This window comes from Doryrhamphus excisus, linkage group LG20, assembly GCF_037039965.1.
Source record: "Doryrhamphus excisus strain RoL-2023G ecotype Guam linkage group LG20, RoL_Dexc_Guam_v1.1, whole genome shotgun sequence".
Lineage (NCBI taxonomy): Eukaryota > Metazoa > Chordata > Actinopteri > Syngnathiformes > Syngnathidae > Doryrhamphus > Doryrhamphus excisus.
In genome coordinates this window covers 2,683,644-2,706,280 of record NC_136376.1, presented here as the reverse complement: position 1 = coordinate 2,706,280, position 22,637 = coordinate 2,683,644, and the positions used below count along the sequence as shown (strand labels likewise).

General features: G+C 41.2%; 2 protein-coding genes across 3 annotated transcripts; one reads left to right on the top strand and one right to left on the bottom strand.

Annotated features, from left to right (window-relative positions):
* Positions 1-16: 16 nt before the first annotated feature.
* On the bottom strand, positions 17-13,212 carry ikzf5 (IKAROS family zinc finger 5). Of its 2 annotated transcripts, XR_009120411.2 has the most exons (6): positions 12,892-13,212; positions 12,592-12,750; positions 12,322-12,495; positions 9,110-12,216; positions 240-366; positions 17-140 (listed from the first exon to the last, which is right to left on the bottom strand). XR_009120411.2 is itself a non-coding variant. In XM_058058947.2 (4 exons), exons 2-4 carry the CDS (start codon positions 12,722-12,724, stop codon positions 11,276-11,278), a joined length of 1,248 nt encoding a protein of 415 aa, XP_057914930.2. In that variant the 5' UTR covers positions 12,725-12,750; positions 12,892-13,212; the 3' UTR covers positions 8,652-11,275. The 2 variants fall into 2 exon arrangements, 1 of the variants encoding a protein (XP_057914930.2); XM_058058947.2 differs by lacking the exons at positions 17-140; positions 240-366 and having other exon boundaries at positions 8,652-12,216.
* On the top strand, positions 1,818-9,374 carry cuzd1.1 (CUB and zona pellucida-like domains 1, tandem duplicate 1). The gene is made up of 11 exons (XM_078787418.1): positions 1,818-1,866; positions 1,960-2,001; positions 3,544-3,642; positions 3,743-3,781; positions 3,865-3,963; positions 4,150-4,294; positions 4,377-4,582; positions 7,454-7,629; positions 7,697-7,927; positions 8,012-8,172; positions 9,083-9,374. Exons 1-11 carry the CDS (start codon positions 1,818-1,820, stop codon positions 9,372-9,374), a joined length of 1,539 nt encoding a protein of 512 aa, XP_078643544.1.
* Positions 13,213-22,637: the final 9,425 nt, after the last annotated feature.

The window sequence follows — 22,637 nt, the reverse complement described above, 5'->3', positions numbered from 1 at the left end:
ATGTGTTGACTTTAGGACGCACATCCTGAAAGGGCTGCCGACGGGGGGGGGGGTTGTCCACAATAGGAATGGGAAGTGCCGGAAGGGTGCTGTTGGACAGATGTTTATTTGGGACGTGGGAATGGTGTTCCCGAACCGGTCTAGAAAACAAACACGCTGACGTTAAGGATGTTTGTTTCTCTTGCAGCATTATTCTTTGAACGTAAGAAGAACCACACATGGACGTAACTTGAACGTACCTCTTGGACCCCATGCGGGTCACACGCCGCTGTGGGACGGCGCTCCACCGGTCCAGAATATGTTGCAGCGAGACGGCCAGTATGGTCATGTCGGTCACCAAAGGGTGGAGTTTCATCATTACCACATCTATTAACAAAAATCGTTTTGACAGCAGATAAATAAAAAAACAAACACACATTTTATGTGGATAATGCCGATTTCCCACAGCTTACACAACATCTAAAATGAAAAATATTCTATAACAATTGTTTTTTTATTATAAAATATAATTTCAAAAGTTAACTCAACTTGTTTTTTTGTTCAGGACAAAAAAAGTGAACCTTTTTACTCGAACTTACTTTATTCTGCAATTCCACTTTTTTGTCTTAATTTTTTTTTCTCCAACTCCATTTTTTTACAGATTTTTTAAAATGATTTTTTTTCATAAAAAATGTAACTGTAATGCTACTTTTTGTCCGAGAAAAAAAAGTAACAACATTTTTTTTCCTTTTGCACCAAAAACAATTTCAACTCTAATATTTTTCTGAAAAAAAAATTAAACTTTTTTTTAATTCTTTTCAAAAAACAATTTAAACGGTGCCTGGTGTTGGGGAATAAAAAACTAAATCCATTTTAAAAAATTATTTTTTAAATAAAACAAAACCTTGTAACTGCATTGTTTTGTTTTGGAGGAAATTCTTTTTTTTTGTTTACAAATAAACAGTGGTAAACAATAAAAACTTTGAGAATAAAATCGTACTTTTACGAGAAAAAAAGTTGTAAATTGAGGAGGGAAAAAGTTGTAATAGGGAATATAGGGAATATAGAACATAGAGAATATGATTTTCATAGTTTTCAATGGGACATTGTGCTGCATGCTTTGAATGGGAAAAAAATGTGTGTGTGTGTGGAATGCCGATTTCCCACAGCTTACGCAACATCTAAAGTGAAAATAACATCCGTATCAGGTCTAACAGGATGGTCACCTATTAGGACTAATAAATTGCCCTGCATGGGAAAAGAGCAAATAGGCAGCAAATGTCCCTGATTCAGCGTTCCTATGGATGCTTGCTAGTTTTATGGGATAAGTCAAACAAAGTTACGTTGATAATTTACAGCGGCGGGTTCTCCGTGAATTCATAAAAGTTAAAAAGTGAAAGAAATGCTGTGACGCTTACACAACATTTCATCATCAATACATGCGCTAAAGTCAAGAACTTCATAAACCTCACAAATGTCATAAGACCGCAATCACTACATTATACCATAATACCATGAAAAATGTCTTAGCGTAAAATAAGTCAAATTTGCTGGCCGAGTGGTTAGCAACTTAGCATGTTGGCTTGGAGATGGGAAGACCCGGGTTAGGATCTCGGCTCGACCCATCAGACGTCTGAGGGGTACACAAAACTAATATTTGATATTCAAACACCTTCCACCAATTTTACGGCAGCACAGCAAGTGTGTTTCTCACGCGCCGTCATTAAGGCGTCACGTCTCGGGGAGATTTACGGGGCACTAAAGGTGGCGCTGGGATTATATCAACGCTCCGCTTCTGCTTGGGAAGAAGCTCGGAACTCGCTGAGCCTTTCGTCGCTATGTGGACGCTCTTGGTTCTTTGCGGCATCGTCGTCGTCGTGTCACGGGGTGCGCTAGGTATCGTCCATAAGATTGTTACTCCTGTCTTAACATTCTTTTAAAAAAGCACTGATCGTTGTTTTATTCTTTTTGATCCGTCAGGCGACGATCGGCCTAATGATGCTATGCTGTGGATGACTACAGGTACGCCATGTTTACATTCCCGCATCCTGGCCATGGATGGGAACTAATGAGTAGTTACTGAGGAACTAATGAACTAATGAGTAAAGTTGTTACCGAGGAACTAATGAGTAGAGTAATGACTGAGGAACTAATGAACTAATAAGGAGAGTAGTTACCGAGGAACTAATGAGGAGAGTAATGACGGAGGAACTAATGAGTAGAGTAGTTACTGAGGAACTAATGAGTAAAGTAACGACTGAGGAACTAATGAGTAGAGTAGTTACTGAGGAACTAATGAGTTGTTATTGAGGAAGTAATGAAGAACTAATGAGTGGGGAACTAATGATGAACTAGTGAAGAACTAATGAGTAGAGTAGTTACTGAGGAACTGGTGAAGAACTAATGAGTAGTTACTGAAGTAATGAGGAACTAATGAGTGGAGTAGTTACTGAGGTACGAAGGCACATTCATTGAGAGTAGTTACTGAGGAACTAATGAGTAGAGTACTTACTGAGGAACTAATGAGTGGAGTAGTTACTGAGGAAGTGGTGAAGAATGAGGAGAGTAATGACTGAGGAACTAATGGCTAGAGTAGTTACTGAGGAACTAATGAGTAGAGTAGTTACTGAGGAAGTAATGAAGAGCTAATGAGAGTGATGACTGAGGAACTAATGGCTAGAGTAGTTACTGAGGAACTAATGAGTAGAGTAGTTACTGAGGAAGTAATGAAGAGCTAATGAGAGTAATGACTGAGGAACTAATCAGGAACTCAGGAGTAGAGTAGTTACTGAGGAACTAGTGAAAAACTAATGAGTAGTTACTGAAGTAAAGAGGAACTAATGAGTAGAGTAGTTACTGAGGAACTAATGAGTAGAGTACTTACTGAGGAACTAATGAGTAGAGTAGTTACTGAGGAAGTGGTGAAGAATGAGGAGAGTAATGACTGAGGAACTAATGGCTAGAGTAGTTACTGAGGAACTAACGAGTAGAGTAGTTACTGAGGAAGTAATGAAGAGCTAATGAGAGTAATGACTGAGGAACTAATCAGGAACTCAGGAGTAGAGTAGTTACTGAGGAACTAGTGAAAAACTAATGAGTAGTTACTGAAGTAAAGAGGAACTAATGAGTAGAGTAGTTACTGAGGAACAAGTGAAAACTAATGAGTAGTTACTGAAGTAAGAGGAACTAATGAGTAGAGTAGTTACTGAGGAACAAGTGAAAACTAATGAGTAGTTACTGAAGTAAAGAGGAACTAATGAGTAGAATAGTTACTGAGGAACTAGTGAAAAACTAATGAGTAGTTACTGAAGTAAAGAGGAACTAATGAGTAGAGCAGTTACTGAGGAACAAGTGAAAACTAATGAGTAGTTACTGAAGTAAAGAGAAACTAATGAGTAGAGTAGTTACTGAGGAAGTAATGAAGAACTAATGAGGAGAGTAATGACTGAGGAACTAATGGGTAGAGTAGTTACTGAGGAGCTAATGAGTAGAGTAGTTACTGAGGTACTTGTAATTTTGTGTACAAGTAGACTTGCTGACATCTCTTCAACCCGTGTCGTCCAGCTCAGCCCTCCTGTCGCTACAACTGCGGCCGACACATGGGAAGCTGCTCCTGCTACAGCTCGTGCGAGTACTACGGCAACTGTTGCCATGACTACTACAGTTGAGTGTGACATCCCTAACAACTCCACACGTTACATCGCTTCCTCGCTGGTGTAGGCCATCGTAAAAATGTGCAATCTTCATCACCTTTTTCCATCAGATTATTGCCAAAGTACAACTCGGCAACCATGGACCACAGGTACGTAGTCCCAATCTCCCATCTATCAGTCTGACAGCAAATAGTCACCAATCGGCTGCCATTCCTCCACCTGTGTCGTCTAGCTCAGCCCTCATGTCGCTACAACTGTGGCGGGCACTTGGGAAGCTGCTCCTGCTCCAGTTCTTGCAAGTACTACCTTAACTGTTGCTACGACTACGCCTGTGAGTACGACATCTTTAGTTTTACTATGAAACATAAAAAGTGAGTATTTTGTATTTTGTTTGCTTTTTCTACAACAGCGCAATGCTCGACCACAATGGACACGCCCACCACCACAGGTAGGAACCAACTCCAGACGGCCTCCAACCTAAACTGACTACCATGACGATAAACGTGTTGGCTTTCAGGGGAGCCTTGCGGAGGTTCCATGTTTGGCTCCGGTACCTTCTCCAGTCCCAATCATCCCGGTTACTACCAAAACAACGCCTACTGTGTGTGGCACCTCAGGGCTTCACACAAACAGAGAGTCTTCCTGGAATTCCCATACCTACAGTATTCTATTTCAGGATTCTTATGACCGATCCATGAACATTTGGATGTATAGACAAATATTCCTTTCGTCATCTGTGGACAGATTGGAGAACTGCTGCAGCTGCGACTATGTGTCAGTTTACGACGGTCCGTCCGTCAACTCGCAATTTCTGGGAAAAGTGTGCAACAACGATTCAAATGTCTTCTACTCCACCTCCAACCACATGACCGTGGTATTCCGGACCGACAGCTCGGGGACCAAGAGAGGATTCCAAGCGGAGTTCAGCAGCGCTCTACCGCAAAACTCAGGTAAGAGTTCCGCTGCGCTTTCCCCAATGTCACAGAACATTTTGGCGTTCGTGTTTTCCATTCAAAGAACCGCAGCTCAATGTGCCGGCAGCACTCATGCGCCCCAGACTCTGACTTTACCAGCATCATGCTTGGCAAGACACAATTGGTACTTGTGTTGGCAGATATTTAGACAATAACATCTTCATTTTGTGCCTTTTAAAATAACATTTTTTTCTGGAATATATCAACTCTATGCTACTAAAATAACATTTTGTCTTATTTTTTTTATTCTTGTAAAACTCGATTTTTTTTATTTTATTTTATAATAATTACAGCAGTTTTTCCCTCCACTACTGAATTTTAATACATTTTTTTCTTGTTATATTATGACCTTATTCCCATATTATATCCTCAACATAATTTCCCCAAAATTTACAAAACTTTGGTTTGTATGTCATATTAATAGAATATATTGTTCATTCATTCATTCATTTTCTACCGCTTATCCACACGAGGGTCGCGGGGGTGCTGGAGCCTATCGCAGCTGTCTTCGGGCAAGTGGCGAGGTACACCCTGGACTGGTGGCCAGCCAATCACAGGGCACATATAGACAAACAACCATTCACACTCACAATTTGGAGTCGCCAATTAACCTAGCATGTTTTTGGAATGTGAGAGGAAACCGGAGTACCTGGAAAAAACCCACACATGCACGGGGAGAACATGCAAACTCCACACAGAGATGGCCGAGGGTGGATTTGAACCCGGGTCTCCTAGCTGTGAGGCGCTAACCACACGACCGCCGTGCAGCCCAGAATATATTGTTCTTATTTCAAATTTCAACTTAATACTGCTAAAATTATGTTATTTTCCCCCATAATATGACATAATTTTTGTAAAATCACAAGATTTTCTTGTTAAATTACAATCTGTCGATGCTCAAAAACCATCAAACCTGACTGAAATGGACATGTTTTGTCGACCAGAATCCAGACCCTGGACGCATTTATGTCTGCAAAAGGGGGATCTACTAAATATTGATGTAAATTTTTGGTTTGGGTGCCCAAATTTATGCACCTGTCTATTTTTGTAAATAATTATTCTGTAAATCCTATAAACTTAATTTGACTTCTCATACATCCGTGTGTTAGTCTGCTATATGATATACAGTGAAGAAAATAAGTATTTGAACACCCTGCTATTTTGCTATTTCTCCCACTTAGAAATCATGGAGGGGTCTGAAATTTTCATCGTAGGTGCATGTCCACTGTGAGAGAGATAAACTAAAAAGAAAAATCCAGAAATCACAATGCATGATTTTTTAACAATTTATTTGTGTGATACAGCTGCAAATAAGTATTTGAACACCTGTGTATCATCTAGAATTCTGACCCTGAAAGACCTGTTAGTCTGCCCATTAGAAGTCCACCTGCACTCCATGTATCATCCTGAATCAGATGCACCTGTTTGAGGTCGTTAGCTGCATAAAGACACCTGTCCACCCCATACAATCAGTAAGACTTTAACTTGTAACATGGCGAAGACCAAAGAGCTGTCCAAAGACACCAGAGACAAAATTGTACACCTCCACAAGGCTGGAAAGGGCTACGGAGCAATTACCAAGCAGCTTGGTGAAAAAAGGTCCACTGTTGGAGCTATCATTAGAAAATGGAAGAAGCTAAACATGACGGTCAATCTCAATCGGAGTGGAGCCCCATGCAAGATATCACCTCGTGGGGTCTCAATGATTCTAAGAAAGGTGAGGAATCAGCCCAGAACTACACGACAGGACTTGGTCAATGACCTGAAAAGAGCTGGGACCACCGTTTCCAAGGTTACTGTAGGTAATACACTAAGACGTCATGATGTGAAATCATGCATGGCACGAAAGGTTCCCCTGCTTAAACCAGCACATGTCAAGGCCCGTCTTAAGTTTGCATATGACCATTTGGATGATACAGAGGAGTCATGGGAGAAAGTTTTATGGTCAGATGAGACCAAAATAGAACTTTTTGGTCATAATTCCAATAAGCGTGTTTGGAGGAAGAAGAATGAAGAGTACAATCCGAAGAACACCATCCCTACTGTGAAGCATGGGGGTGGTAGCATCATGCTTTGGGGGTGGTTTTCTGCACATGGGACAGGACGAGTGCACTGCATTAAAGAGAGGATGACTGGGGCCGTGTATTGTGAGATTTTGGGGAACAACCTCCTTCCCTCTGTCAGAGCATTGAAGATGGGTCGTGGCTGGGTCTTCCAACACGACAACGACCCGAAGCACACAGCCAGGAAAACCAAGGAGTGGCTCCGTAAGAAGCATATCAAGGTTCTAGCATGGCCCAGCCAGTCTCCAGACCTGAACCCAATCGAAAATCTTTGGAGGGAGCTCAAACTCCGTGTTTCTCAGCGACAGCCCAGAAACCTGACTGATCTAGAGAAGATCTGTGTGGAGGAGTGGGCCAAGATCCCTCCTGCAGTGTGTGCAAACCTGGTGAAAAACTACAGGAAACGTTTGACCTCTGTAATAGCAAACAAAGGCTACTGTACCAAATATTAACATTCATTTTCTCAGGTGTTCAAATACTTATTAGCAGCTGTATCACACAAATAAATTGTTAAAAAATCATGCATTGTGATTTCTGGATTTTTCTTTTTAGTTTATCTCTCTCACAGTGGACATGCACCTACGATGAAAATTTCAGACCCCTCCATGATTTCTAAGTGGGAGAAATAGCAAAATAGCAGGGTGTTCAAATACTTATTTTCTTCACTGTATTTAACTGAAATGGCTGATCCCAACAACCAGTCATTTATCAAGGAAAGTACCAGTACCACTGTACTGCTATATATACCGCTATACATACACTGACTACTCCTACGTCTTCGCAGGTAAAGTGAACTGTTCTTCGGAGAACATGACCATCACGATTGGGAGGAAATACCTCAACTCGCTGGGCTACGACGGCCACAGTCTCTACCTCAATGACCAGTACTGCCGGCCCGTCGTTTACACTCACGACGTGGTCTTCAGTTTCGGTGTTAACAGCTGCGGTACCAGTCGAAAGGTACAGCAGGTACGCCAACAATATGCTGTGCCCTGTGCTGACACAAAAACACTGGTCTGCCTTCCAGTTTGAGAATGGCCGTGTGGTGTACGGAAACACAGTTCGCGCCTACACGTCCAGCTTCGGCGACATCACTCGCATGGCCAACTTAAAAATCAACATAGTTTGTCGGATGGATCAGGACTCGGTGGCGCAGTTTATGTACCTGGCCCAGAACAATGACAACACCAGCATCACAGGGACGGGCCAGTTCAACACTTCGGTGGATTTCTACACATACAGCGACTTCTACTATAAGGTGGAACATCTTCACACTTTCAGAGACAACCATGACACCGTAAATGGACTTAATAGTCTTTACTTTACCTCGCTTCTCAACTAGGTCACAGAATTCCCGTACAAGGTCTCTCTCAACCAAGACCTGTACGTCCAGGTGAATCTGGGGGGCCGAGACAGCTCCTTAGTCATTTTCCTGGACACCTGTGTGGCCTCGCCGTCGGCCTATGATTTCCACACTACAACCTACTACCTGGTCCGTAACGGGTAAGCCAGCAAAAACCCACGGTGTTGCACCAAAGACCACCATTTTTGTCTTCGGTTTATCATACAAAGTTTGTAACTGCAGTTTGGAGGTCAAATCTATTTCATGCTAGCTATAAATACCATATGGACCCGGACTTCGGTACGAGGTACATTATTTATTTTAAAAAACCAAACAAACAAAAAAAAACAACAAAAAAACCTTAAACTGTATTATGGAAGGGCGGCACGGCGGTCGAGTGGTTAGCGCAAGGACCTCACAGCTAGGAGACCAGGGTTCAATTCCATACTCGGCCATCTCTGTGTAGAGTTTGCATGTTCTCCCCGTGCATGCGTGGGTTTTCACCGGGTACTCCAGTTTCCTCCCAAAAACATGCTAGGCTAATTGGTGACTCCAAATTGTCCATAGGTATGAATGTGAGTGTGAATGGTTGTTTGTCTATATGTGCCCTGTGATTGGCTGGCCACCAGTCCGGGGTGTACCCCGCCTCTCGCGGCGAAGACAGCTGGGATAGGCTCCAGCACCCCCCGTGAGGATAAGCGGTAGAAAATGAATGAATGAATGTATTATGGAAAGCAGGAAGTGAACAAATGTAACAGTTACTGATTGTAAAAATACCAAGATGGAGGGGTAGGATTTAATAAGCTTTGCTTCTTCCTACTCCTTTTGGACATGTGGAACTGTGAACTGATTATGTGATGCATTCAATTGTAATCTGATGCATGTTCAAACGAAATAAAACCACTACCATTTCAATAACTACAAGATGGCAGACGTTACTTAGTAGGGTCGTCTTATATTTGTAGTCTACACAAATTTTCCTATTTTGCGTCTTGTAAGATTATGAGTTTATCCTAGCATTCATCCAATTTAATTAGTCTTGTTTTTCTACTCCCCCGTGTTCCTGTGCAGGTGTTCTGTAGACAACACTTATCATACCTACATCAGTGGTACCCGCCGCTACGCTCGCTTCTCATTCAAGGCCTTCCAGTTCCTGCGTAGCGCCGAGAAGGTCTACTTCCAGTGCAAAGTCCTGATCTGTCGAAACAATGACTGGAACTCTCGCTGCAGTCGGGGCTGTCTCAGACGCAAGGCCAGAGACGTGGGCTCGGAACACGAGAGCCAGACTCTGGTCCTGGGTCCCATCCAGCTTATAGGTCTGTGGAGGCGATTGGTGTTGATGCCCGGAGAGTATGTGAAGTAATGCTTGTCCTTTCTTGCCCTCAGAGCCTGGCAAAAACAAAGAAGCTGCAACAGAAGATACAGTTTAACGTCATCATTTTCAGCTCATTTCAATCATAAACATTCTATAATAATTCACACACTCACCTTTTCTCTTCTTTACAATACCTGATTAAAAGCTGCAACAAAGACAACCCCGGTGTTTTCGTCACTACTTACAGTTAGAAAACGGTTTACTTCTTATAAATTAGTGAAATGAATTCAAGACATCGTTTTGCATCCCAAAGGATGTAAGGACTTTGACAAAGACAGAATAAGGCATTCATTCAAGGCAAGTAACGACACACGTTGCTTAGCAACACACAACAGTACCCGACACATAGGACAACCTTGCTAATGTAGCAGACGTACTGCGACACGATTCTGACACCGAACATTGATCCAACCACTTGGAATAACAATATGCAGTACCTATTCGAGAAGGATAGGTATGACAATAAATACGCTGCAAGGCCGTGGGTAGACTCTTTGTAAAGTGACTTCATACTACAGCAAAACGTTCAGTGTGTTGAAAACATTCGTAAACTGTAAAGTTTGTTAAAGGGGACCTGTTATGCTTATTTTTGGGCCCTTTGTATTGAGTTGTGGACTCCTGTAGAGCAGCTACACACAATAACCTGCACAGAAAGCTGTCTAGAGCTTCCGGAATCTGCACCTATTCCAGCTGTTGTTTGCTTGGATTTACAAAATGGTCTCAAAATGCACAAACCACAGTATCTGAAACTTTGGCATTGTTTAACACGATAATACAACACTATAACAACATTTATAGGTTAGAAAAGTGGAAAAAAGCATAATAGGCCCCCTTTAAAATCTACTCACAGACATGTTAAGCCAGGTTTTTTACTCTCAAGGGTCCATAGCAGCATTCATGGAGGAGGATTTTGGCAAAAATAAAGGCCTCCACAGATAACGTAAAACACGTTTCTTTGCTATGGTTTCCAATTTCTTCACTCACAAGATTAAAAATGTCAGGCACTGCAAAGAAATACTGCGTTAGCGAGGCAACATTCGAGATTTAGCTCCACAAGAGATGAGGAGACATTCCTAAAAACAAAAATAATTAAAAAAATAACCCCGCTTCTGGTTGTATTGTGTGAGTTCTACAAAGAAGTATTATGGCCACACTGAAAAGAAGCGACAAGTTTAGAATACAATACAAATTTTGAAGCTGTGGTGGTAAGCTACATGGAATTTTATATTATGACAAATAATTTTCACCACCAGAACATGAACCGAGAACACTGCAAAATTGCTCATTTAATGGCAAAGTTGCTGTAAGCACTGAGAGACTAAAATGTCAAGCCTCCTGTTGCCTCCTTGCTTCCGCATGAAAGGCAGCGAGGCCAGGCAAAATGTGTAAACAAAGATGCCAGAAAGTCAAATGAGATTAAAACGTAAGCGATCACACACACTGGCATAGATAAACTTGACTGACACATTTTAAGTGCTATTTTTCATTCTCAGAGTAATGAGGAACAAAGTGTGTGCTTTTATCTGGTTTTCAAAATCAAGGTGGTGAAAACATTTTTATGATGTTTTAATTGTTTTTCAATTGTTGTTTAATGATCTAATAATCCTATCCTCGCAAAATTATTCCCCCATCCCCCCAGAATATTCTTGTTATTTTTATTCTTGTAATATTGTGCTAAATGTAAATTTATTGCAGATTTTTTTTCAAGTGGCCATAAGACTCCTTTGTAGGCTTCTTCACCAACCACCAATGCCAGTGAAAGACAGGCACTGATCATAAACAAGGATCCATCCGTTTAGTGATGTCTTCCAGAAAGGCTACAAGCTACATCAAGGCAATGGAAAAAAAAAAGAGGAATAAGGTTAGTGGAACAAAAGCCGTTTTGCGGGTCACTTGTGTTGCCCACGAGCAAAGTGGCAGGCAAAGTCGTACTTGCTCTTGCACTTGTAGCCGCAGATGTTGCATTGGAATGGGTTCTCGTAACCGTGGCAACCCATGTGAATGGTGTAGAGGATGTTGTCCGGGAAGTAGATGTCACAGTGCTGGCACTGATGAAGTGCGTGGGGGTTTTGCAGGGGGGCAGACTGGCCGGGGGCAGGGGTGCTAGGTTGGCTGTTGGAGACACCGGGGGTACTGGTGCGACCGCTGTGCTCGCTGCAGGGTCCTCCTCCTGCGGGGCTGCAATTGCTGAGTGGGGGGGCGCGTGGCTCCGGGGTGATCGGGGATGAGGAGGAGGTGTGTGCTGCGCTGGCTGTGATCGCCACTGGGGCGGTGGCAGAAAGGGGCTGCTGGATGAGGAGGGGCTTCTCGTCGACGATGGAGTCTGCTCCCGGAGACGCTGAAGGAAGGCTGCCACACTGGCCCGCCAAAACGGACAGCTGGCTCAGGGGGTTATCCATGATTAGGTCTGGATGATGGTGGTTTGGATTCTTGGAGACACCCTCCTCATCTGCTTGACTCAGATCATCATAAGTCTCCTGCCGCAAGTGAGGCAGCTCATGGGTGCAATCGCCGACATTGTCAACTCTGGGGGTGACCACAGAAGGAGGACAGGAGTTTAGGAGGAGGCGGCGGCCGTAGCTCAGCGAGCTCGCCTTTTTCTGTAGTACACTCAGCATCTTCTTATGCGATAGTGAACGGGCATCCTTCTTCGGGACGAGTTTGTGGCGCCGCCGCCGATGGTGTGACAGGTTGCTACGGTCGCTGCAGCGGAAGGAGCACAACTCACACTTGTACGGCTTCTCGCCTGTGTGGGACCTCATGTGGGCCTCGAGGTGGCGCTCGTAGGCTGAGGCGAACGGGCAGATGTGGCAGCGATGGGGTTTCTCTCCTATTTCAACAAGGAATCCATCTTATTATACTGATATTTTTGTACTATGACTATGCTGTTGCTGCAACATAGCTAGTAGTGGCCTAAACCGTGACAAGATCTTACCTGTGTGCATTCGAATGTGCTCAATGAGTCGCGCTGTGCCTCGGGTGGCATAGTTGCAATAGAGACACTTGAGCTTGCCATCAAAGGTTCTCTCAAAACCATCCACCAAGATGCCAGAGTTGTCCTCTAGAGACATGTCCACCGTGGGGTGATCCAGCCCGTTCTGACTGCAGTCTGCAAATGGAAAGAAGTAAAATAAAGTGCTTTTGAGTACTGTATATATCACACTGGAATAAACAATATAATTCTGGGCAGAAATATGAACATTACCAGCGGGTAGTTCATCCGCCTCCTTGACTCCGCTAACAGAGCCTGATATCATGTTGACATGCTGGGTCTGCTGGCTCAGATACTCCTGGAAATCCTTCACAAAGTCCAGCGTGTCTGGCTTTTCCTCACCCATTGAAAGAAAGGGATGGGTATATCCTACTGCAAATACAGTATACAAAAACACTGTTATACATACAAAATACGACAAACTTGTATGGTGAGCGGCCACAATTGGCAACTAGAACTGCTATTAAATAACACGTCAAGCACTGAAGTATTTATGTATGTCTATATACTTACATCTTCAAGGTTGAGGAAAATCCTTTTTCGGTGATCTATCTTGACGCAATGACAAAAATCCAATAAGTCTATTAAACATGTCGGGCAATGCTACACGTTCATTCGCAACGTTAGCTTCATAGCTAACGCTGGCTTCGGAATAAAAAACATTTGTCAGCAGAAGCGCCGGTTTGTATTTGACACCGCCATTATTCTCCTCTCTCGTCTTCTTTTGTAAAACAAAAATCAGAATGTATTTTTGTCGCTCCTCTTGTTGAACGTAAACCCGAAGAGACGGGTTGCTATATCAAAACAAGACAGTCTGGAGGGGTGAAAGTTCACGTCGTGTGCATCGATGAGAAATACCGAGTATCATACAAGGACGCGCAAAGAAAGGTTCCTATTGCTAACCCGGAAGTGTAATAATTACTTAAAAATACAATATGAATTGACATTAACTACTCACTCTTTTATTACAATGTATCATAGTATGCTAGTAGCACATAGTAGCCAAAGGACAAAAGGTAGACAAAATGATTTTGACGTAATTACAGGATTTGTACTGCTTCTCAAATTATGTTTACTTCATCAGACATGTATCGTTCACAAAAAAACGTTTTCATTCGCAGTTTTATTTACTGCGAATATTACTGAATATTGGCGAATATTACTGTTTTCACTATTTAACAAATAAGTTCTCAGGTATAATTCTGTGAACGTGACGTGTGTATTACTAAGCGTTTAGACGCCATTAATCATCGTTAGAAATTGTAAAACGAAAGGAAATGAACTTTGTGTTACTTCCATTCTTGTTACTCTTAAAAAGCATTATTTTTCACTAAATCTAAAGTCCTAAAATCGCCAATTAGTGAATTAATAGTTATTTAAGAAGGTAGTTACAGCATAGACTTCTGCATATGGATTAACATGGCTTAAATGTGACTCTAACTTGTTTATTTATTAGGATCTACTTCATGTAAATACTGAAAATATGTTAATGAGGGGTGTCCAAAGTGCGGCCCAGGTCCATTTTGGTCCCGCGGCTCATTTTGTGTCGACCCTTGGCATATTGTAAACATTTTTGTTGAGATAACTTAGCATATATTGATACATTGAAACATTGGCATATTTAATGTACAATATGCACAACGCTAGCCACCCACCTCGTATTCTTAAATTTTTCTGTATATGGTAAATGTTTGGACACCCCGATGTAAACAAAACAATATAATTCCAATGTGGAATGCTACATATGATCTGAAGAATTAACTAGCAAACTGATCTATTTACAACATAAGACACTTTAACATGTAATTACGGGTGTGGCAAAAAAAAAAAAAGCAGCTTTAACTCATTCATGTTTTATCGCGGTCAATAATTTAGCGCTGAGCGAAGATCATATTGCTCTATTAATGTCAAAGTTGAAGGAGAACCACTAGAGGAGATGATGATAAATGGCCGAGTTGAGTGAGATCCACTGTATCCCTTTACTGCATTTACAACAGGAGCAAGCGTGTCGTAGACAGCAGTAATGTAAACCCCCCGCCATTCAAGCTGTCACGGTGTATGTAACATGAGTCTCTTTGTTTGGACTTGATCAGACATCACCTCTATAATATGTTGCATACAACCCCCACGTTTGTTTAGGATGTGTTAGCAGGCGAGGACAAAACATTCAAGTGTGACCTCACTTTAGTGTAATGTTTTTAAACAGGTAGGTTTACCTCTATATGCAGTTACAGCATAATTCCACAAGGTGGTGCGCATGTCTCAATAGTGGATCTAGTATTAAAACCCCACAAGCCATATATTGTATAAAACCTGACCCCCACAAAAGCTTGATCAAAAATGATCAATAATCAAACACCACAAATCATTATTATGTATATTCACGTGTGCACAGTTAGCTAGTGACAGCTGCCCCCCCCCCCTTCTACTCCCCAAGCATAGGACATTTACTATAACAGAAGACATCTGAGCAGCAGCCAATTACACCACCTTCTAACAGCCTGTCCACACTTATTTTATTTTATTGCACTTTAATTATGCACAGGTTTCTACTGGGCTCGGATCCTGTTGAATAATTTACACGCGGACAAAATGATTTGTTCGCACCGAGAAACAGAGCAGGCACTTCTCTTTGTTGTAATGTGACTCAATGTACAGTATGCACTGTATACAGGTATGCAGTACTGTATTTGTGCTTTAAAATAGCAGGAGGGTTTTTTTTTTAATAGTAGCAGTATAAAGACTACTAATGTTTTGTGATTACTACTTCTTCTATTTATAGTATTGTAATTTTATATTTTATGATTAAAATAGTCTTTCTATTATTCTGTCAATACTTAGTATTTATTATATTTTATTAATTTATTCATTTTTTACCTTATCCTCATCAGGGTTGCAGGGGGGTGCTGAAGCCTATCCCAGCTGGAAGTTGAAGGGGATAGGGATAGTCTCCAGCATACCCCTGCTTAATTTTTTGATTAAAATGTATTTATAAAATTTTTTCTTTTGAATAATAATACTATTCTGTTCATGAGTGGAGATACAATAATTATTAGTTTATATGTATCTATTTTTTAATTTTTTTTTTAAAAATTTAATTTTTATTTTTATAATTATGCTTGAATAAGATAATAGACAGTATACTACAATGCATTGGAACATGCATTTTAACAAAATATAACTATTATTTTTCTTTATTACAGCCATTGTAAACCAGTTTATGAGTGGAGAGACAATAATTATTAGTTTATATATATTTTTTTAATTTTAATAATTTTTTTAAAAATTTTAAATTTTTATTTTTATAATTATGCTTGAATAAGATAATAGACAGTATACTACAATGCATTGGAACATATATTTTAACAAAATATAACAATGATTTTTCTTTATTACAGCCATTGTAAACCAGCAGCCTCCAAATAAACTACAGTAATGAATCAGAATAAATAAAAAAATGAATAACATATCCCTACAACGTATCAAAATATGCAGAGAAACACATATTTTCAGTGTTGTGATTTGGAACCATTTCCACGTTATAGTGCTCTACTAAATCACACTTGCTATTCCAGAATTTGTGTCAACGCGGCAAAGTTGTACGATTACTTTTAAACTTGACATTTCCCATGAGGCGCCACCCCTTAAATCAAAGCCAACGTGGGCTTTGCCGAGCGACACCTGCCTTTGGAGGAGGCTTTAGTGTATCCATTGAAATGGCCTCAATGAAAAGGTTCCGTCCGTGGCGCTGTTTGTGATTTAACGCCACGTGGGGGCCTTTCCTCTTTTGTGAAGAAATTGGAATTTAATTCAGAGTATAAGACTTAGTGTCATTTGTTGGGAGATCATCGGGCGATTATCCCTCCATCCAATTCCGTGTAAAAAGCTTTTTAATCCCACACAAGTGCAGCCATAGTAACGGCACACAGAAGCACTCTTGGAGGAGTAAAAAGATGAAGATTGAGACTTTGTCTTTCTTGGACTCCACGTGTTGCATTGGAAAAGGAACCGAGAGTTCAATGAAATTACCGCAGCAGCGCTGTTCGATAAAGGTCTAAAATATAATTTTGTATTAGGTTAGCATGCTAACGTGCCAGCATGGTAATGCTACTTAAGTGGAAAATGGAAATGACAAAAAATGCTCGTATGCTCATGTTAGCATGCTAACATGTGTCTACCTATGAAAATGGATAAAATATAATTTTGCATAATGTTAGCATGCTAACATGCTAGCATGGTAGTGCTACTTAAGTGGAAAATGGAAATGACAAAAAATGCTCGTATGCTCATGTTAGCATGCTAACATGTGTCTACCTATGAAAATGGATAAAATATAATTTTGCATGTTAGCATGCTAACATGCTAGCATGGTAGTGCTACTTAAGTGGAAAATGGAAATGACAAAAAATGCTCGTATGCTCATGTTAGCATGCTAACATGTGTCTACCTATGAAAATGGATAAAATCCTACTATGCTAGCAATTTTAACATGTTAATCTTATGTAATGTTATGTAATGTTATCATTTTAACACCTAGCAAGTGGTCATATGAGCGGCTAACAAATACGATAATTGCTTAAATTGTCGGAAAGCTTTATTGTTATTGTAGTCAACACATCCAATGAAATTACCGTAGCGGCGCTAACGTGCTGTTAGCGTTATGTTAGCATGCTAACATGCGAGCATGGTAGCGCTACTTAAGTGGAAATGAAAATCACAAAAATGCTAAAGCTAGCACGTGTCTCCCTATGAAAATGGATAAAATGCTACTATGCTAGCAATTTTAACATGTTAATCTTATGTAATGTTATGTAATGTTAGCATTTTAACACCTAGCAAGTGGTCATATGAGCGGCTAATAAATACAGTAATTGTTTAAATTGTCGGGAAGCTTTATTGTTATTGTAGTCAACACATCCAACGAAATTACCGTAGCGGCGCTAACGTGCTGTTAGCGTTATGTTAGCATGCTAACATGCGAGCATGGTAGCGCTACTTAAGTGGAAATGAAAATCACAAAAATGCTAAAGCTAGCACGTGTCTCCCTATGAAAATGGATAAAATGCTACTATGCTAGCAATTTTAACATGTTAATCTTATGTAATGTTATGTAATGTTAGCATTTTAACACCTAGCAAGTGGTCAAGTGGACATTCAATGAAATTACCGCAGCACTGTTCGATAAAAGTCTAAAATATAATTTTGCATTAGGTTAGCATGCTAACGTGCTAGCATAGTAATGCTACTTAAGTAGAAATGGAAATGACAAAAAATGCTCGTATGCTCATGTTAGCATGCTAACATGTGTCTACCTGTGAAAATGGATAAAATCCTACTATGCTAGCAATTTTAACATGTTTAAATTGTCGGAAAGCTTTATTGTTATTGTAGTCAAGACATTCAATGACATTACCGCAGCAGCGCTGTTCGATAAAAGTCTAAAATATAATTTTGCATTATGTTTTGTGTTTTACAATTCCGTGTAAAAAGCTTTTTAATCCCACTCAAGTGCAGCCATAGTAACGGCACACAGAAGCACTCTTGGAGGAGTAAAAAGACGAAGATTGAGACTTTTTCTTTCTTGGAGTCCACGTGTTGCATTGGAAAAGGAACCGAGAGTTGCTGTGTAGCGTGTGTGTCAGCAAGGGTGGGTGGGGGTGTTAGCATAAAGGAGGTATATATTAAGCTTTTCTTTCCTCAACACTTAATTTCCTTGCAGGCGCCGCCCGGCTGCTTTGTCATGAATGTAATTGCTGCCTTTGATGAGAACGCTATTATCTGGATCACACTTTACATGGGCAAACAACACTGCCCCCTCTCCGTGCACCTCCACCTCCCATTTAACTCTGCAACCGGAGAGCCCTTCAACCCCCAACCACCCCCAACCACCCCGCCCCTGTCTTCCATAATTATGCAGGGGCACAAGTGGCTTTTCATAAAGCTGGCGTGTCCCTCTTGATTGGCGAGGCTCAGAGACTGCCACACGTGGACAAAAGGATAGATTAGATGCGATATAGGCGCACCAAAAACCCAATTTCCTTGATTAATTTCCTGAATGTCTCGCAAGAAAAGCAGTCCCGCTGAATTGTATCTCACGTCCCGCCAAAGACAAACTTTTATCATTTGATGGATGTGGCGTCTCAATGGACAGACGGACGTTTTATTAACCTTAGTTTGACCTCAGCTGTCTTGTCCTAAGGTACACCCCCCCCCCCCCCCCCCCCCCCGCTCCCCACCTTAGGACTTGGGAGCCACTCGAGTCACGCAGGACAGGACATTTTCTTCATACACTTTCGGTCAGTCACCTGTCTGTGTCAGCCATCTCCTCAAGTCCTGGTCCACCGTGATCTGCTCATTTCGGGCCGTTTGTATTGACTTGTGAACTCCTATAGAGCAGCTACATACAATAACCACTGTAGAAAGCTTTCTGGATTTTCCAGAATCTGCACCTATTCCAGCTGTATTTCTTTGGATTTTGATTTAATTTATTCCACCCATGGCCTCCCACCAGGAACGCCTACTCCGGTGTGGTTTGTCACACTCAAGTATTTAGGAAGACTTTTAGTGTCGATGCTAGCACCATGCTAGCATATTAGCTAGCACATTAGCGGCGCTGCTGGGGTAATTTCATTGGATGTTCGATAAAAGTTTAAAATATAATTTTGCATGATGTTAGCATGCTAACATGCTAGCATGGTAGTGCTACTTAAGCAGAAATGGAAATCTCGTATGCTCATGTTAGCATGCTAACATGCGTGCACCTATGAAAATGGATAAAATGCTTCTATGCTAGCAATTTTAACATGTTGATCTTATGTAATGTTATGTAATGTTAGCATTCTAACACCAAGCAAGTGGTCATATGAGCGGCTAATAAAAACGGTAATTGTTTAAATTGTCGGAAAGCTTTATTGTTATTGTAGTCAAGACATCCAATGAAATTACCGCAGCAGCGCTGTTCGATAACAGTCTAAAATATAATTTTGCATTATGTTAGCATGCTAACATGCTTGCATGGTAGTGCTACTTAAGTGAAAATGGAAATCACAAAAAATGCTTGTATGCTCATGTTAGCATGCTAGCATGTGTCTACCTATGAAAATGGATAAAATGCTACTATGCTAGCAATTTTAACATGTTAATGTTATGTAATGTTAGCATTCTAACACTAAAAACATGCTAAAACACACATGCTAAAGCTAGCATGTGTCTACCTATGAAAATGGATCAAATGCTACTATGCTAGCAATTTTAACATGTTAATCTTATGTAATGTTAGCATTCTAACACTAAAAACATGCTAAAACACACATGCTAAAGCTAGCATGTGTCTACCTATAAAAATGGATAAAATGCTACTATGCTAGCAATTTTAACATGTTAATCTTATGTAATGTTAGCATTCTAACACCTAGCAAGTGGTCATATTAGCGGCTAATAAAAACGGTAATTGTTTAAATTGTCGGAAAGCTTTATTGTTATTGTAGTCAAGACATAGAATGAAATTACCGCAGCAGCGCTGTTCGATAACATTCTAAAATATAATTTTGCATTATGTTAGCATGCTAACGTGCTTGCATGGTAGTGCTACTTAAGTGAAAATGGAAATCACAAAAAATGCTCGTATGCTCATGTTAGCATGCTAGCATGTGTCTACCTATGAAAATGGATAAAATGCTACTATGCTAGCAATTTTAACATGTTAATGTTATGTAATGTTATGTAATGTTAGCATTCTAACACTAAAAACATGCTAAAACACACATGCTAAAGCTAGCATGTGTCTACCTATAAAAATGGATAAAATGCTACTATGCTAGCAATTTCAACATGTTAATCTTATGTAATGTTAGCATTCTAACACCTAGCAAGTGGTCATATTAGCGGCTAATAAAAACGGTAATTGTTTAAATTGTTGGAAAGCTTTATTGTTATTGTAGTCAAGACATAGAATGAAATTACCGCAGCAGCGCTGTTCGATAAAAGTCTAAAATATAATTTTCATTTTATTATATTTTATTAAATTTATTGTATTATTATTTTAATTTAATTATAATTTTTCATTGCCTATTTTCTTTCAGTCTCTGGCAAACGTCACAAATAAATAGGCAAGCGATGGCTAGTTTTCCGTTATGTCCACAACCGCTTATGTGGACATCAGTCAGCCGGTGTAAGAAGCTCAGACGGCGACTTTCGCCCAGAATATGTCAGAATATTGTCCGTCTTACACACAGCAGAGTGCTAAACAGCCATTTGATAATAGCAGTGAATAGATATGATGGGACTTTATGAGGCATCGCGCGATAAAGCTGCTGTCACCCAGGAAGTGTTCCTCTGACTGCCTTATTACACTTTTCAAGCATCACTTGACAAACACACACACACAACACACCAGCACCGACAAGCCGCAGCGATTCCGTCCACCCGGCTGAAATATCGGGAACAATCAGACGTACTGTCAGAAGTGACAAATTATACTATTAGTCCTCAAAGATTCCTAAAATGTATTCATAGCCATTTCTTTTTTTTATTGGTGAGTGGGTGCCTCCGAGCAAGCAATCGCCCCCGGTGATGGATCGCGAATCAATTCATTTGATTATTATGACTTTCACATATATCTAAGTCATGATGATACAAGACGCCCTTTGGCCGACCACCTGCCTATGGAAGCTTTACGCCGTGAGAAACAGGTTGCCATGCGGAGCAAGTCACCGAGCAGAAAGAATGGGCCAATATTTTTTGACCGAGGTGGCGTTTTAGGGAGTATTTATTCGATGCTCCCGCAAACCCAAACCGCGGGGCCACAAATAAAGAAGATGGTACGGTCGCTATTGACCGCTCAGCGATGGTTCCCGACTTTGAAATGAAGTGTCCGGTTGTGAGTTATTGCGGTCAAACGTCATTTGTACGGCCGCAAAAGTGGCGCTGTCCCCCCCCCCCCCACCACACACACACACTTGTGTCGTGTTGCTCTGTGGCGATAGCTCATCGTCCTGACTGATGTGTCTGAACGCACAGTTGCCCTAATACCAGCATTTCACTCGCACCTCAACGGGGCCCGTAATGGATGAGGCTGTCGTACAGATGATAATATAGTGCGTCCACTAGCTCATCCTCCAGTGGGTCGTGGTCACGTGAACAACTATGGTGTTTTTTCTTGAGTATTTTTTTTTTTTGCCACCCTTTTTCTTGACTAAAGCAAACAAGAAGAGATTTTTTTTTTGGGTGACAAGTAAAAGAAATTAGGATTATTCTGTTAATTATTCCAAATATTTGAAGCCATGTTTTGACGTCTGTTAGCTAAAGAATTCCAGCCTTACTCAGACATGAAAACTTGGGCGACGCAAATTTTTCATTTTATTGTATTAATTTTTACACACAGCTGCACGGTGGACAAGTGGTTATCGCGCAGACCTCACAGCTAGGAGACCGGGGTTCAATCCCTGTGCATGCGTGGGTTTTTTCCGGGTACTCCGGTTTCCTCCCACATTCCAAAAACATGCTAGGTTAATTGGCGACTCATACTATGACTGCATAGTGGTCAAGTGGTTAGCACACAGGCCTCACAGTTCGGAAAACACAAGTTCGATTCCACCCTCGGCCATCAATGCTGCAACATGCACTATTGATTTACAGCCTTGTGGAACACCGCGATTATTTATGGAAAACTATTCCCTGCTCGGTTGAACGGCGGTCGAGTGGTTAGCGCGCAGACAGCTAAGAGACCCGAGTTCAATTCCACCCTCGGCCATCTCTGTGTGGAGTTTGCATGTTCTCCCCGTGCATGCGTGGGTTTTCTCCGGGTACTCCGGTTTCCTCCCACATTCCAAAAACATGCTAGGTTAATTGGCGACTCCAAATTGTCCATAGGTATGAATGTGAGTGTGAATGGTTGTTTGTCTATATGTGCCCTGTGATTGGCTGGCCACCAGTCCAGGGTGTACCCCACCTCTTGCCCGAAGACAGCTGGGATAGGCTCCAGCACCCCCTCGACCCTCGCGAGGAAAAGCGGCAGAAAATTAATGTATTCATTTTTACACAGGGCTGCACGGTGGTCGAGTGGTTAGCGCACAGCTAGGAGACCCAAGTTCAATTCCACCCTCAGCCATCTCTGTGTGGAGTTTGCATGTTCTCCCCGTGCAACAAATCCATACCAGCTCATTTTCAAGCTGTGGGAGCTCCAAGGACATTGGAGCATTTTTGTTCATGATGTTGATGCATTGCTAATATTACAGAGGGGGAAGCCTGGGAAATCATTG

Bases quoted from the DNA above. Each gene is read 5' to 3' on its own strand.
- cuzd1.1 (XM_078787418.1), top strand. From the start codon at position 1,818: ATGTGGACGCTCTTGGTTCTTTGCGGCATCGTCGTCGTCGTGTCACGG. The intron at 1,867-1,959 runs GTGCGCTAGGTA...TTGATCCGTCAG, and splicing joins CGTCGTCGTCGTGTCACGGG to GCGACGATCGGCCTAATGAT. The intron at 2,002-3,543 runs GTACGCCATGTT...CGTGTCGTCCAG, and splicing joins TATGCTGTGGATGACTACAG to CTCAGCCCTCCTGTCGCTAC.
- ikzf5 (XM_058058947.2), bottom strand. From the start codon at position 12,724: ATGGGTGAGGAAAAGCCAGACACGCTGGACTTTGTGAAGGATTTCCAG. The intron at 12,496-12,591 runs GTAATGTTCATA...TTCCATTTGCAG, and splicing joins GGCGGATGAACTACCCGCTG to ACTGCAGTCAGAACGGGCTG. The intron at 12,217-12,321 runs GTAAGATCTTGT...TTGTTGAAATAG, and splicing joins GCACATTCGAATGCACACAG to GAGAGAAACCCCATCGCTGC.